Genomic DNA, 14280 nt, shown 5'->3' with positions numbered 1-14280 from the left:
AGATCGAATGCTTAAAATATGGCTGTAAATGGTTATTAGGCTAATATTTGTCAACCATATTTCCGACTTTTTGTATGGGGTTTTAATTATTTATTCTGGGATTAATAATCCTGGATTATAGTTAGGTAGGGCAAACGAGGGCACCTTTCTTTATGTCTGGAATTTCCCAGTCAAAAACATGCAATGCACATGGATTTATTGTGTTACCTGTAGGTTATGATTTAGAACAGGGGTGCTAGATCCAGTCCTTGAGAACCCCTATCCAGTGTGTTTTCCATGACTCCCTCCACCAACACACCTGAATCAAATAAGCAGGACCAATATCAATATTTTGGACATATTCCTGATTAGTTGATCATTTTATTTAGGTGTGGGAGAGGAGGGAGATATGGAAAACAGACTGGAAAAGAGTTCTCAAGCACCAGACTTGGTCACCCTTGATTCAGACGATAGTGGACAGCCTTCAACCGGAAGGGGCGCACACTTGCTTGTTTATAGCCAATGGGCAATTAATATACAATAATTGGTCATTTAAAGTGACACTAACTCAGATTTTACATATTATCAAAATGTTTTTTTTAATTAAGTCTCATGCAGATCTGTAACTTTTTAAATTGTATCCAAAAAATCCTTTTGTAACATTGTCATCTTCCTTAAAAAAATTAAAAAAATCATAAGAATATGGTACAGGGGTAGGCCTGTCCTCGGCCGCCACTGTGGGTGCAGGTTTTTGTTCGAACTGATCCAGAAAAGTTTAACTAATTAGATTCTAATTAGAAAACAAGATGCACCCGACTGCATTCCACTGCACTTGTAGGACACCAGATTTGTGAAAGGGTGCCCTCTCTATGGGTTAGAATGAAAACCCACACCCAGTACTGCCCATTGTGGAATAGGTTGCCCACCCCTGGTATAGGAGCAAGTACAGGATATATGCCTCAGTGGAGAAAATAGTATTTGTACTTCTCAAAAAATATTAAATTTAAAGTGGGCCAGAGAATGTCAGTCACGAAGAAACTGAAGCACCTTTCCCGGCTGGCACTAAAGCAACTTGGGTTTTAATCAGATAGGAGTTACCGAATTCTAAGTATGTTATCATTATGACACTCAATTGAAGATCTAATAATTTATCGTATGAAATTTATACTGGGATTTTTTTTTACCGGTCCACTTTTAGTGACATTGGGCAAAAACACTGGCTGAAACCGGTCTGTTTTGGTTCCTATGCTTTTGACTAGGGCAGCTAACCCGCATGCTAACCATCTAACGTTGGTATATTTTACCACAGTTTAGCACAAAAAACAACTCATCTCCATAGCCAAAATGTATTTTCTTTCATATTCCGTACCACACATCCAAATAAGGGTTGCTTTCCCATCTGACTTCCGATCATATATTTTCTCATCTCTCATCTCATTTTCCGAACCACTTAAATTCTCATTGGGGTCACAGGGGGTTCTGGAGCCTATCCCAGCTGACTTCGGGCAGTGGAGACCCTTAATCGGTGGCCAGCCGATCACAGGGCACGAGGAGACGGACAACCATCCACTCTCACACTCATCCCTAGGGGCAATTTGGAGTTTTCAATCAGCCCACCATGCATGCCTTTGGAATGTGGGAGGAAACTGGAGTTCCCGGAGAAAACCCACACAGGACCGGGGAGAACATGCGTACTCCACACAGGTGGACCGAACTGGATTCGAACCCAGGTCCCCCACTGTGAGGCCCACACAACACTGGGCCACCCTAATTTATTTTTAAATGTAAATTAGAAATATAATTCTTACACCCTTTTTCATCCTGAATTGTATGAGAGGCAATCACAGGGTACAGAGACAAACAACCATACATGCAAACACTCATACCTAAGGACAATTTAGTGTTCAGTGATAGGAAATTGAAGTACCTGGACTTTGGTGATTTATTGATCCAAGGAACCTCTTGAATACAGTTAACTACCCCACATGTCATAATTCTCCGAAAATGTAAAAGGAATTTGTTGTCAAAGCTGGGTGATAGCATCAATACTAAACACTTTGATAACGGTGCATTTATTTTCACTCACACCAGGTATGTTTCTGGAGTGAGTATGATGACAATTAATACAGCTGCATTCAGCACACTAATAAAAACTCAACAAACAAGTTAGAACCCCGTAATGAACGTGGGCCACAGACCCACAAATCAGGAACTAACCGCCGGCCAGAGCAGCTTCACCATGTTCCCTGAAAACGTGCCGAGGTTGTGCTTATAGCCGGTGGCCGTTAGCCTGCACGGACCACCTTTCGCATGCACCTACACTGCGCTAACCTTGGATCCGACATTATGGCGACGCATCTTAACCTCTAGCCAATGTGAGGCCAGGGGAGTTCTGTTGGGAGATATCCAAAAGGAAGGCAACTATTGCTTCAATTTCAAAATTAAATACAGCAAACTATGAGATGTTTGAATTTTTCAGTTTTTCCATTTTGTATCTTGGAATTTCTTTTGAATCCTTGTATCTAGAAAACAACATTTTCCAATTGAGGCTTTTTGCAACCTGACTATTTCTCGTGGGAACATTTGTAAGTAGAGGTACCACTGTATTTTAGATGAAATGCAATATGTATCTATGAGTTCTTTTTCTAAACTCTTCTAAAATGATGCAAAAATACTTGTACAGTGGTACCTTGACATACGAGTGCACCGGCATGCGAGCTATTTGAGTAAAATTTTGAGGAGATATTTATCTTGAGATACGAGACAAATTTTAAGCAGATATTTATCTTGAGATACGGAACAAATTTTGAGCAGATATTTATCTTGAGATACGAGACAAATTTTGATATCCGAGCAGACAGCGGACGCAACTCCCTCGTGTAATGTCTCTGCGAGCATTGAGCGGAGCGTTGCGTTTTTTCGGTATTTTTTTTCTCGTTAGTCAGTGCAAATGGTGCATATACTTCTTCTCGTTGGCAAGTGGCCGTGCATTATCTTATTGTGAAGACAATTGTGTGCATTATTTGTGCAAATATTTTGAAAAATATACAAAATCAAACAACCCTCGATATTGACTGAAAGTCAGTGTGGAGGCGGTGCAAATAGAGCCAACTCAGGAGAGGAAAGGTATCAAAATGTCAGACTAAATTCTAATTAAGTTTAATGTTAACTTAGATTAAATCTATTTTTGAGTGTGTCTGCTTTAAATTTGTTTGTCGTTACGAGCGTGTCGTCGTGCTAAAGATCCCCCAATCTCCCTGCCCCCTCTCTGTCCGTCTCTCTCTCCCCTCCTTCAAAATCCATATTATTTTAGTACTATTAAATCACTAATTATTTGTTACTTTGTTAACAGTTGGCGAATTAGAACAAATAAAAATGTTTTTCCAATCCAATATCCTGTTTTAGGTGTTTTTTAGTGGGTTGGAACAAATTAATTTGTTTTTAGTTCATTTCTATAGGAAACGTTCGCTTGAGTTACGAGAAAATCGACATACGAGCTCAGTCTCGGAACACATTAAGCTTGTATCTCGAGGTACCACTGTACAACCTATTTTTTGGTTTATTGAATTGAAGGTACGAAAGTTTCAGGCTACAAAATTTTTTATATGCAAAAGAGTGACTCGAGATACGAAAAAGATACTAGTTACGAAATCCCCCAAAAAGGAAATGCATTTCCTTATCCGTTATTTTATTTTGAAAATATTGTTGCAGATACATTGATCCTCCCTTTAGAACAACGCGACTCTCTACTGGGCTCATTCTATTTCATATAATGACAATAAAGAGGACAGTGGAACGAATTAGAGAATTTACATGAAGTAAACCTCTACTTACAAATTCTTCAAGTTACGAAAAAAGTTCCAGAACCAGTTTCGTAAGTAGAGGTATGATTCTATTTACCAATAATTAATTAGCAATGCATTTACTTTCTACAAATGTATAACATTTGCATTTTGTTGAACAAAATAATTGACTGGTGAAGTAATGATCAAAATCGAATAAAATAAATTGAGAAGAACATTTATGTTATCTTATGCATTCGGTTAATATTAACAGTAAATGATGGTGGCACAATGATTGAGTGTGAATGGTTGTCTATCTCTCTGTGCGCCCTACTGCTGCTGGTCTTGGGTGTTGTCTGCCTTTCTCCCTAACTTCAGCTGGGATAGGCTCCAGCAATCGCAGCAATCTTTACGAGAATGTGCGGTACAGAAAATTAATGAATAACAATAAATGGGACTTGAGCGTTAAATAAAATCGAAACTGAACAACACCACAATTTACATTTTAATCCATTAAGCATATTTGAAATTAATTCAAATTTAAATTAACTGAAAATATTAAAATAAAGAATGTTATTTTTTTTAACAAAATCAACTATTATTTTACACTAACGTGTCATTATTTATAAACAATATAGACAAGCATCTTGTTTACCAAGTATCCTCGGTGGATTAGCAAGTTCCATCAAGTTGGCGAAAGCGCGATTAGAAGTGGCAATGGCCTCATCGACCGCAAAAGGACACGATAAAGTTCCACTGGGCTACCAAATCGAGTTTGCCGTGGTGGTAGCAACCTAGTTCCTGGCAGGGTTGGCAGGAATCAACACTTGCATGATCGGTCATTTCTTCTCATTTTACTGCTTCCTGTTTTCCCCAAGCAGAAAGAGTTGAAGGCTGCCTTCAGGAAAACTTCTTTTTGGTAGCGGTGAAACGTTCCATGTACTGAGGAGGGAAGACAAAAGTGTCAAATATTGATCTTTAATTGGCTCACGCATTAAGCAGGGTCGCATGTCAACAGCAACCGGTGCCATAATCAGACAAACCCCCCAGGGCCATTCAAATTGACACAGATTTCTGGTTCTTAGAGATCCAATCTTATGCTACAGCACCTAGTTTTGTTATCTTTAGAACTCATCTGACTGATTGGCACCTGGTCCTAGTTGACCAATGTAATTGTTCTGTAACCGTTTCTGGTGTAATCTAGTCACCGCCTTATCACCTTGTCATATCCCTCCAGGTCTCTCATACTCTTGACCTCAAAGAGGTTTCCTTCAACTGAGAAGAGAGACACTTGCGACTCTTTCAAGATGGTTAGCGGAATGGCAGCCAACTCCAAACAGTTCTCCTCCAGGCGAAGAACTTTGAGTCGTGGGCATCGAGAGACATCTGGAGACACGAGCGAAATCTAGAAGATGAACATTGAATTTAATTGAATGCCTTTTTCATTATAGATGTGCAACAAGATTTAAAGCATAACCATAAAGTGCGCACAGAAATGAGTACAGTAATACCTTGACATACAAGTACACCAACATACGAGGAATTTGAGACACGGGTAAACTTCTAAGCAAATATTTGCATTTAGCCACATCTCAATCATGAAAAGATTTCTACGAGCACTGGGCAGTTTTTTTCATTATTTTTTTTTTGCATTAGTCAGTGCAGAATTAAGGGAAACAAAAAGTCCAAAGCAAGTCAATGCAATGAAGGGTAGTACGAAAAAAAAAAGTATGATGACAATCGATATTAAACACAAATCATTGAAAAACATGTAGTGTAAGCGTGACTGAGCTGGGTCGCCAATACGGATCAAGAAACAGGAACGTCGCCTCAGTTGAATACATTAACCTCTTAGCCTTGGTTATTGCACAAGATTTAAATACAGTGTAGCATAAGATTAAATATTTTTAAAGTGAGTGTGTGTATATAGGAATCTAAGTTTAAGTTAAATTTAAAGTTTGTTATGTTACGAGCACATCCGTCAAGTTTCTCCCTCCCATCCAAAAACTTTTGTACTGAATAATGTCTCATTTTAGTATTAAACATCATAACCACTAGGTATTTGTTACTCTGTTGGTCGATAAATTCCTGGGGGTCCATGTCACGTACAAGGTCTCCTGGTCTACCAACACCACAGCAGTGATGAAGAAGGCCCAGAAACGACACCATTTCCTCAGGGTACTTAGGAGGAACAACTTGCACACTAAGCTTCTGGTAACCTTCTATAGAGCCACTGTGGAGAGCATCATGGCATACTGCATTACAGTGTGGTACGCTGGAAGCACGGCAGTCTACAGAAAAAACATGCAGAGTGATCAAAACCGCCCAGAAGATTATCGGCTGCTCGCTCCCCTCACTGGATGACATTGCCAGCCCTCTCTACCCCAGCAGAGCCAGGAACATTGTTAGGGACCCATAATACCCGGGTCAAAACCGGACAAATAGGCTTTGGGACAATTTTTAATTCCCACAGCCATCAGGCCTCTGTACTTACATTAGCAGGACACACATTCCCTTCTATGCAATAACTCTGGTGTGTGCAATAACAATGTGCAATATCATAGAATTTACATTCGCCGGACATGACTTTTATATTTTCATATTACATATTGGTACAAATTGGTAAAGGGCAGAAAGCTCCAGTATTACTCAAAAGCAAGCAAACAAGCAAGGTGGAGGTGGGGTACTGTCAGTAGCGGTCCATGAATTTCCTGGCGATGCCTTCAACTCTCGCAATCAATCCAACCCTCAAAAACTATTATATGGCTATAAAACCTACTGCAACAATAAAGAAAGCATAAATAATAACCTCATACAATTGAAATATTATTTAGAAATATAGCCATATTTAACTCACCCAAAATCCTTTTTACCTGTACACAATATCCATCCTCATTTCTTTCCTCCTTTTCTATCGCTATCGAAGCTAATACTGAAAGTCGGGCCTATCCTATCGTATTTCTGGCAAACGTTGTGGGTAATTAATTTTTATTCTGAGAAAGGGTGCCATTGCCTATGGGTGTTGTGTGCACGAGTATACCTCAATATTTATTATGTATTCATTACTTTTTGGAGTCTCTCAGGTCCCTCTTCTGATCCATTTTGCCAAAGAATAGGAGTTTCCCCGATAATTACACACGCCTGATCTAGGGTGTTGATGAAAATGATTTATTCAACCCTTGTTTCTTAGGAAATATTTTGAGGATTTACAACTTATGTTGATCTATGTTATTGGATTTACAATTTAACTTTATTTATATGGCAGCAAGGCATCAGAGGGTTAAGGGTTACATTTCTTTTGGTTCCTCAGTGTTTATTACTAATCAAGGACACCACTAGTTGAAGCATAGCAGATGCAATACAATTAAAGCCATTGACTTAACGAGCAGCTGCTCGCTTATGTTCGAGCCGAGGGAGCAATTAGAGTGTGAGAGTGTAAGAGCGTGAGAGCGAGAGAGCGAGAGAGAGCACGAGCAAGCGATGCCCGGCTGCATCTGAGCAGAAATAACCCAGTTTGAAAGTCATTTCGACATATCAGCCAATCGGTTCAAAATGTCCAAAGATAGGCCCAACCAATTATCGTTCCATCACGAATCCTTACCTTTGATTATATCATCTGTTTCAACTATGTACAGTCGTACCTCGTGATACGACCGCTCGTCATACAACAATCTTCAAACAATCGGAAATTTTGATTGAATAATTCGCCCGAGATAGAGTCAAAATTTCTTGATGCGACCAAGCCAGGTGGGCTATGGCACTTTTTTTTGTCATCTCTTTCGTGTATAAAATATTTCTACGACCACTTGAAAGACTTTGCATTGCCCTACCCGCCCGCTTTTTCCCCCACGTTGGTCTACATTTCCATACCAGGTAAACAATATTACTACTTGGCAGAGTTTTGCAAAGAAAAGGCGACCGTTGACAATGGACATGAAACGTGAAATAATTTCAAAAATGTACGAGTAGTATCATATTACTTCTCGTTTGCTGCTCATAAGAACATCAGCGGTATACTGGCTCGCAATTCCCTCTTTTTAATATTTCTGGTCGCAAATCTCTCTCACAGTCGCCGTTCAAAGCGGTTGCTACCAAAGATATTACAAAGTCGGAGTTGCGAGCCAGAGGCAATGTTGTTATATGAGCAGCGGAGCGATCGCTATTACTACAAGAATACTTCTCTTTGGCAAGTGGTCGTGCGCTATCCTATTCTGAGGACATTTGTGTGCATCATTTTCGGAATATTTTGAAGGGAATACGTAGTACAGCGGCAAACAGCCCATCGATAGCGAACGTGAAGTTGGCGGCCTGGAAAACAACTAACCCGGCCAGAACGGAGGTAAAAAAATAAATAAAAAAAAGATTAAAATTAAATTAGAATTCAGTTTTGCGTAAAGTTACATTAAACGTATATTTGAGTGTGTCTGTATATATTAACTTAATTGAAGTTTGTTTGTTCCGTTCACCAGTGCATTGCCGAGGAAGGAAAACCGAACACTTACTTTTAGTCTACAATTTCAATAGTTATGGATCTGTGCGAGTCTTAATAATATATTACCAAATAATCTTTTGAGATTATCATTTCAGTGTAAAATCATTTTAAAGTGGGACTTAAAGGCCTATCTGGTGGTTTGGTAACTGGTTCAGCTTTCCCTGTGGATCTGTCTTTGTTTTGTAACCAGTTTATTTTTTTTGGGCAAGGGTTTATTGTTACCTGGTTCTGGTTGAGATTGATCTCAATAACCTGAAGCTCTGACACCTCTGGCGGAATGCTCTGTATTTTGTTGCGGGACAAGTCTAGCAGGTCCAGGTGTCTCAGGGCTCCAAGTCCTGTGGGCAACTCTGAGATATGGTTCCCAGCCAGGATAAGGGTCCGAAGGGCCTTGAGTGTATCCATGGTAGATGGTAGCCGCTGAATACGGTTCCCGCTTAGACTCAATGTCTCCAATTTCTTGAGTTTGCCAATTTCCGTGGGAAGACCAGCTGAGGACACAAGATTGTGTGTCCATCATATACGTTCCATGCCTCAAACCAGCATCATTGACTATTTTGTTATATATGTTTAGACTCACCCAGTCTGTTGGAGTTGAGAGTCAAGCTCCGGAGCTGTGCATAGTTCCCAATGGAGGGAGGAAGCGACTCCAGCTTGTTGTCAGACAGGTCCACAGTCCGTAGGTTTGCTGTGAGCCTCTGCAGTTCCTCTGGAAACTAGGCCACAATGTCCCATATTAGATTATGTTCATTTAATATCAGTAGGCACGGACATTCGCCTGAATCCTTGGTCATGCCATTAACATTTGACTATCGAACCAGACCACCTTCAACAGAAGAACATGCTGTTCATAGATGTGAAATATATTTGCATGCTTATATATAATCTTGCACCCATTTCACTATGATATATTAAAGGTTACTAGAATATAATATTAATTTACACCTATTGGTTAAAATGTGCACTACACCTTCTGTACTCCACCTCCTTCATTTGTATTGACGCCTCCCATTTTTATGACTTGTCTTATCTCTAATAAAACCACCGTTGAAGCAACTTTTCACCGGGAAACAGCCTTGAGTAGCTTGGAGAGTAGTCACACTCTCGGGCCTCTGATTTGTTCACTCCCCCGCCTCTGCAGACGCGGCCTTTAACTTTCATTCCATCCGCCTCAGTGTGTGTTCCTGTGTTCGAGTTTATTTAAGTGTTGGCTGGTAGCCCCAACAATAGAACATAGATGTTAACAAAATATAGTGACTATTGAACCAACAAAAAAACTAAACTAGCTGGTTGTAAACCCTTCATGGTATTCAAACATGATTACTTTAATATAAACATATTGCGTGCGGTCTCACTTCAGGAAGTCCTTTTCCGGTGAGCTGGAAAACTCCTGTCTTCTGGGAAGTTTCCAGGTGGGATTTAAGAGCGCTGTTCCCCATCTGGACTGAAGATCCAAGCTTTCTCCGTCACTACAGCACTGTCCTGGACATTCATCTCAATTAATTTTAGGCCTCAAATATCTTGTTTTTACATTGAGACGTGATCATGAGCAATACTCATATCGCACCCAAGATGTGATATATTAGAGCCCCGAAATCTGTTGTTTGCAAGACATATCAGGCACTTTTAATGAACGCATAAGGCCCTCTCTGCCGACAGCAACCTCTTATGAGTACAGTCATGGCTTAAAGTCTTGAGAATGACACAAATATTGCATTTTTACAAAGTCTGTTCTTTCAGGGTCTTTAGGTGTTTGCCAGATGTTCCCATGGTATAATGAGATCCAATTAGAAGCATTTCACAAATATTAAAAGCTTTTATTAATAATTACCATATTTTCCCGACTATAAGGTGCACATAAGTCTGTGTGTGTGGGGGAGAAGACGCTAAAGTCACACCCTTACAAGGTTCCTATATATACTGGTGTGGGCATGTGCTTTATTGCAAAACGAAGAATAAATAATACAAAGAGGTACACTTACGAAGCTCAGTTCAAGCTTCAAACCATCGATTATGCAGGGGAGCATGGGAACAGAGGGGCAGCGAGGGAATTCAACATAAACAAATCTATGTTTCGCAAATTGGAGAATGCAGGAGAACGAGCTTCGCCAAGTCAATAAGAGGAAGCCGAGTTTCCGTGGGAACAAGGCAAGGTGGCCCGGCTTAGAAGATCAACTGGAGCGGTGGATTCTTGGTCTAAGAGCAGCTGGGAGAAACGTCTCCACAGTCACCATTCAATTGAGGGCAAAAGCGCTCGCGGAAGAATTGAAAATTGAACATTTTCAAGGAGGTCCGTCATGGTGCTTTCGCTTTATGAAACGGCACCACCCTAGATATTAGAGCGAGGACAACTGTGGCGCAGCAACTTCTGGCGGATTACATTGAAAAGCTAGCTGTTTTCCGCACCTACAGCATCAAGAGGATTACAATAAACTTATACATCCAAACCACATAAGGAACATGGACGAGGTACCGCTGACTTTTGACATCCCGGTGAAACAGACTGTCGAGAAGAAGGGGATCAGCAAGGTGGCGGTACGATCAACGGGGGACGAGAAGTCAGCCATTACTGTCATTCTCGCTTGCCATGCAAATGGGAAGAAGCTACCACCAATGGTGATTTATAAGCAAACCACGCTGCCGAAAGACAAGTTTCCAGCCGGCGTCATCGTGAAGGCGAATCTAAAGGGCCTGATGGAGAAGAAAATGCGAGAATGGCTACGAGAGGTGTATGTCAAGCGACTCCCCGTCACTTTTGATTTGTGACTCCATGCGTGCTCATCTCACATCAGCGGTGAAACGCCATGTCACAAAAATGAACTCGGAGCTTGCCGTCATTCCCGGAGGCTTGACTAAAGAACTCCAACCGCTGGACATCGGCATCAACCGGGCTTTCAAAGCAAAGTTGCAGATAGCATGGGATTAGTGGAAGATAGCTGGCGAACACAGCTTTATGAAGAGTGGGAGGCAGCGCCGGGCTTCATATGCTACGATTTACGAATGGATTGTGGCCGCCTGGGCGAACGTGTCAGCTTGGACGGTTGGTTAAGCTTTTGCCAAAGCCAGTATAATTTCTGTAGAGCCAAATGGCAATGACGGTGACTCTGAGAATGAAGAGAGGGGACCCGGCGTTCGCGATGGCTATGCAAGGCCACAAATAAAGATTATAAAACATGGCCTGAGGATGCCCTTTCTCAGCTGCAGGACTGCTTTTCTCGCACCATTTGGGAACTTTTTGAACACCACAACCTCCAGGACTACACAGACACTGTACTTTCTTACATCAAACACTGTACGGACACCGTCACTTAACGTAAACGTATCCGGGCTTTTCCTAACCAAAAACCCTGGATGACCAGTGAGACACAGGCACTCATCAAATGCCGTAACACCGCCTTCAGGTCAGGGAACAAGTTACAATAGAGCGATGCCAGAACAGACCCAAAGAGAGGCATAAAAAGTACCAAGGCAGCATATACAAGGAAATTGAGGAGCACTTCACAGAAAATAATCCAAAGAAGACGTGGCAGGGAATACCACACATTACCAATTACAATGACAATAATGTGTCTGTTAACACAGCTGCTTTACTAGCAGAAGCCTGTGCTGACCAGCTGACTGGTGTTCTCACAAAGATTTTCAATTGTTCCCTGCAACAATCCATCATCCTATCCTGCCTGAAATCTACCACCATTATTCCGGTCCTTAAAAAGCCAACCATTGACAGTCTGAATGATTATAGACCTGTTGCATTTACGCCTGTGACCATGAAGTGCTTTGAAAAGTCGGTTGCCCGCCACATCAGGGATACAATCCTTCCCTAATTTTGCTTATAGAACAAACAGGTCCATGGAGGGCGCTATAGTCATAGCTTTACACACAGGCACACAGCAGTGGTGAAGGCCCAGAAATGACTCGATTTCCTGTGGGTACTCAGGAGGAACAACTTGTAAATATGCTTCTGGTAACCCTCTATAGAGCCACTGTGGAGCGAATCCTGGCATACTGCATCACAGTGTGATACGCTGGAAGCACGGCAGCAGACAGAAAAGTCATGCAGAGAGTGATCAACACCGCCCAGAAGATTGTAGGCTGCTCTCTGCCCTCAAAAACCAACAAATTCTGACAAACCCCACGCAATGTTTATGTAAGAATGGATGGCCATCAGTCAGAATTTGGTTCAGAAGTTGATCGACAGCATGCCATGAAGAACTGCAGAGACAAGGGTCAACACTGCAAATATTGACCTATTGCCTGTAATTTTGAATACAAGATTTTGATACTTTTTAAATGCTTCTAATAGTATGTCATTATATCATAGAAACATCTGGCAAACACCTAAAAGCCCTAAAGGAACAGACTGAATTCTCAAGACTTTTGGCCATGACTGTACAGTAATACATTGACGTAAAGTGTTCCAACAAACAAGAAATTTGAGATATGAGGAAATCTCTGATAACATTTTTGCCTTGAGATACGAGACATTTGAGATACGACCATACGAGACAGTCCCCGATGCGGCCGCCAAATGGCAGAGTATGTGAGAGGCTGCTTATACGAACAACATTGCTCTGTCTTTCTTCCCGTATCTTCCTCGCGTAAATATATCTACGTTCAGGCTGCATTTCTTTACTGGAGATAGCCTGGGCGATAATCTAAGGGGAAAAAAAACGTGTAATCTACATTGACTTGAAAGCAAAACAAGCATCTGAAAAAAAAACACCAGCTGAACCCTTCAAAGCGAGTCGTGGCTGATTCAATAATTTTAAAAAACGAACTTGGCGAATTGTGAAAAATCACACTGAAACTCCATTATGACTTAACACTGAAGTAAAACAATTTTTTAAAAACATAATTATTGGCAGAAAAAAAAATTGCAAAGTAGTTAAATCGCACATGATTACTGCACCTTGACATACGAGTACCCCAACATACCTGAAATTTGAGATTAGAGGAAAATTCTAAGCAAATATTTGCCTTGAGATACGACCATACTAGAAAGACTGGTGGCCCAACCTGCGAGATGCTGCTTATGATAAAATCGAGCAATTCGAGATAAGAGTAAAATTTCAGGCAAATATTTATCTTGAGATATGAGACCAATTTTGGGCACTGTCTTTCTCCCTGCACCTGGCCGGACGATTCGCCGTAATAGGTTTTTAAACAATTAACAATGTATTCCATTAATCCACATGCTCAATTAATCGTTGATTTAGTCGTCCGATTAGTATATGAGATAAATGTTCTCGGTACATCATTTTAACTGGGAGGGGCTGAATCGCTCTCCGTCTTACCAGTTAAAATGTATAGGTCGTCTATCACCGCCAAAGACACTAAAACATGTGCATTCAGTGTCAAGTTTTTTTATTGCATATGGATTGGGCATGTAAAACTGTCTATTGCAGTTAGTGTGGGAAGCTACTATCGAAGCTAAACTAAACTGAACCGCATTGGTTAGCATGATAGATACTACAAGAGTACCAGATGGGGCCGGGAATCTCTTACTCACGTCTCAAAGGCGAGGTGTTGTATTCTTCTTGTAGCCCAACCTCGGTATAATTCAAATAATTTGGAAAGAATTCCAAAACAAAAAAAGTTCCGAGTGCCACCCTCTTTACTGTCACTAGATAATCTCCGGATTTGACGTCAGCGGGGCAGACACGCTCCATCTAATGTTTGTTTGTTTACAGGGAAAACGTCATTCAGTACTCACAATACTATCTTTCATACAATCATTAATAAATTAATGCTTTGATTTTGTTGTTAAAACTTAATCAATATTCCAAAAGGGTTTTATTTTTATCTGATGTACGTTCTTGTTATTCAATGTTCTCAGATGAAAAAATGCCACTTCGTTCATATGAATATAAATGAATATTAAAAAATATATACATACACGAATCGTTGAGTTTTGCCCGTGGATAAAAAAATATATCTTATCATATATGTAGTTCACTCTCCAGCCAGCAGAGAGAAACATGTCACAAACCAGACCGCCAGCTAAGAAACACTACGCATGCGCTGAGA

The 14280-nt window shown here is 40.7% G+C and overlaps 2 protein-coding genes across 3 annotated transcripts in view; both read right to left on the bottom strand.

Moving 5' to 3' along the window:
• Positions 1–436, bottom strand: part of LOC144206402 (tyrosine-protein kinase receptor TYRO3-like) — a 28157-nt gene extending 27721 nt beyond the window's left edge. Inside the window, exon 1 of the mRNA XM_077731376.1 lies at positions 208–436. The gene's annotated coding sequence lies outside the window, so the exon portion shown is untranslated. The remainder of the gene's footprint in view (positions 1–207) is intronic.
• A 3176-nt stretch (positions 437–3612) lies between these two features.
• Positions 3613–13936, bottom strand: LOC144206648 (leucine-rich repeat-containing protein 57-like). Of its 2 annotated transcripts, none has more exons than XM_077731719.1 (6): positions 13763–13936; positions 9609–9730; positions 8834–8969; positions 8476–8744; positions 4981–5166; positions 3613–4703 (listed from the first exon to the last, which is right to left on the bottom strand). In XM_077731719.1, the coding sequence occupies exons 2-6, from the start codon at positions 9690–9692 to the stop codon at positions 4662–4664; spliced, it is 717 nt and encodes a 238-aa protein (XP_077587845.1). In that variant the 5' UTR covers positions 9693–9730; positions 13763–13936; the 3' UTR covers positions 3613–4661. The 2 variants fall into 2 exon arrangements, with proteins under 2 accessions (XP_077587845.1, XP_077587844.1); XM_077731718.1 differs by having other exon boundaries at positions 9609–9735; positions 13763–13935.
• Positions 13937–14280: the final 344 nt, after the last annotated feature.

The sequence above is a fragment of the Stigmatopora nigra genome, chromosome 13, assembly GCF_051989575.1.
Source record: "Stigmatopora nigra isolate UIUO_SnigA chromosome 13, RoL_Snig_1.1, whole genome shotgun sequence".
NCBI classification, from domain to species: Eukaryota; Metazoa; Chordata; class Actinopteri; order Syngnathiformes; family Syngnathidae; genus Stigmatopora; species Stigmatopora nigra.
Note: the sequence above shows the minus strand (reverse complement) of the source record. Positions and strands in the feature narration are given on the sequence as shown.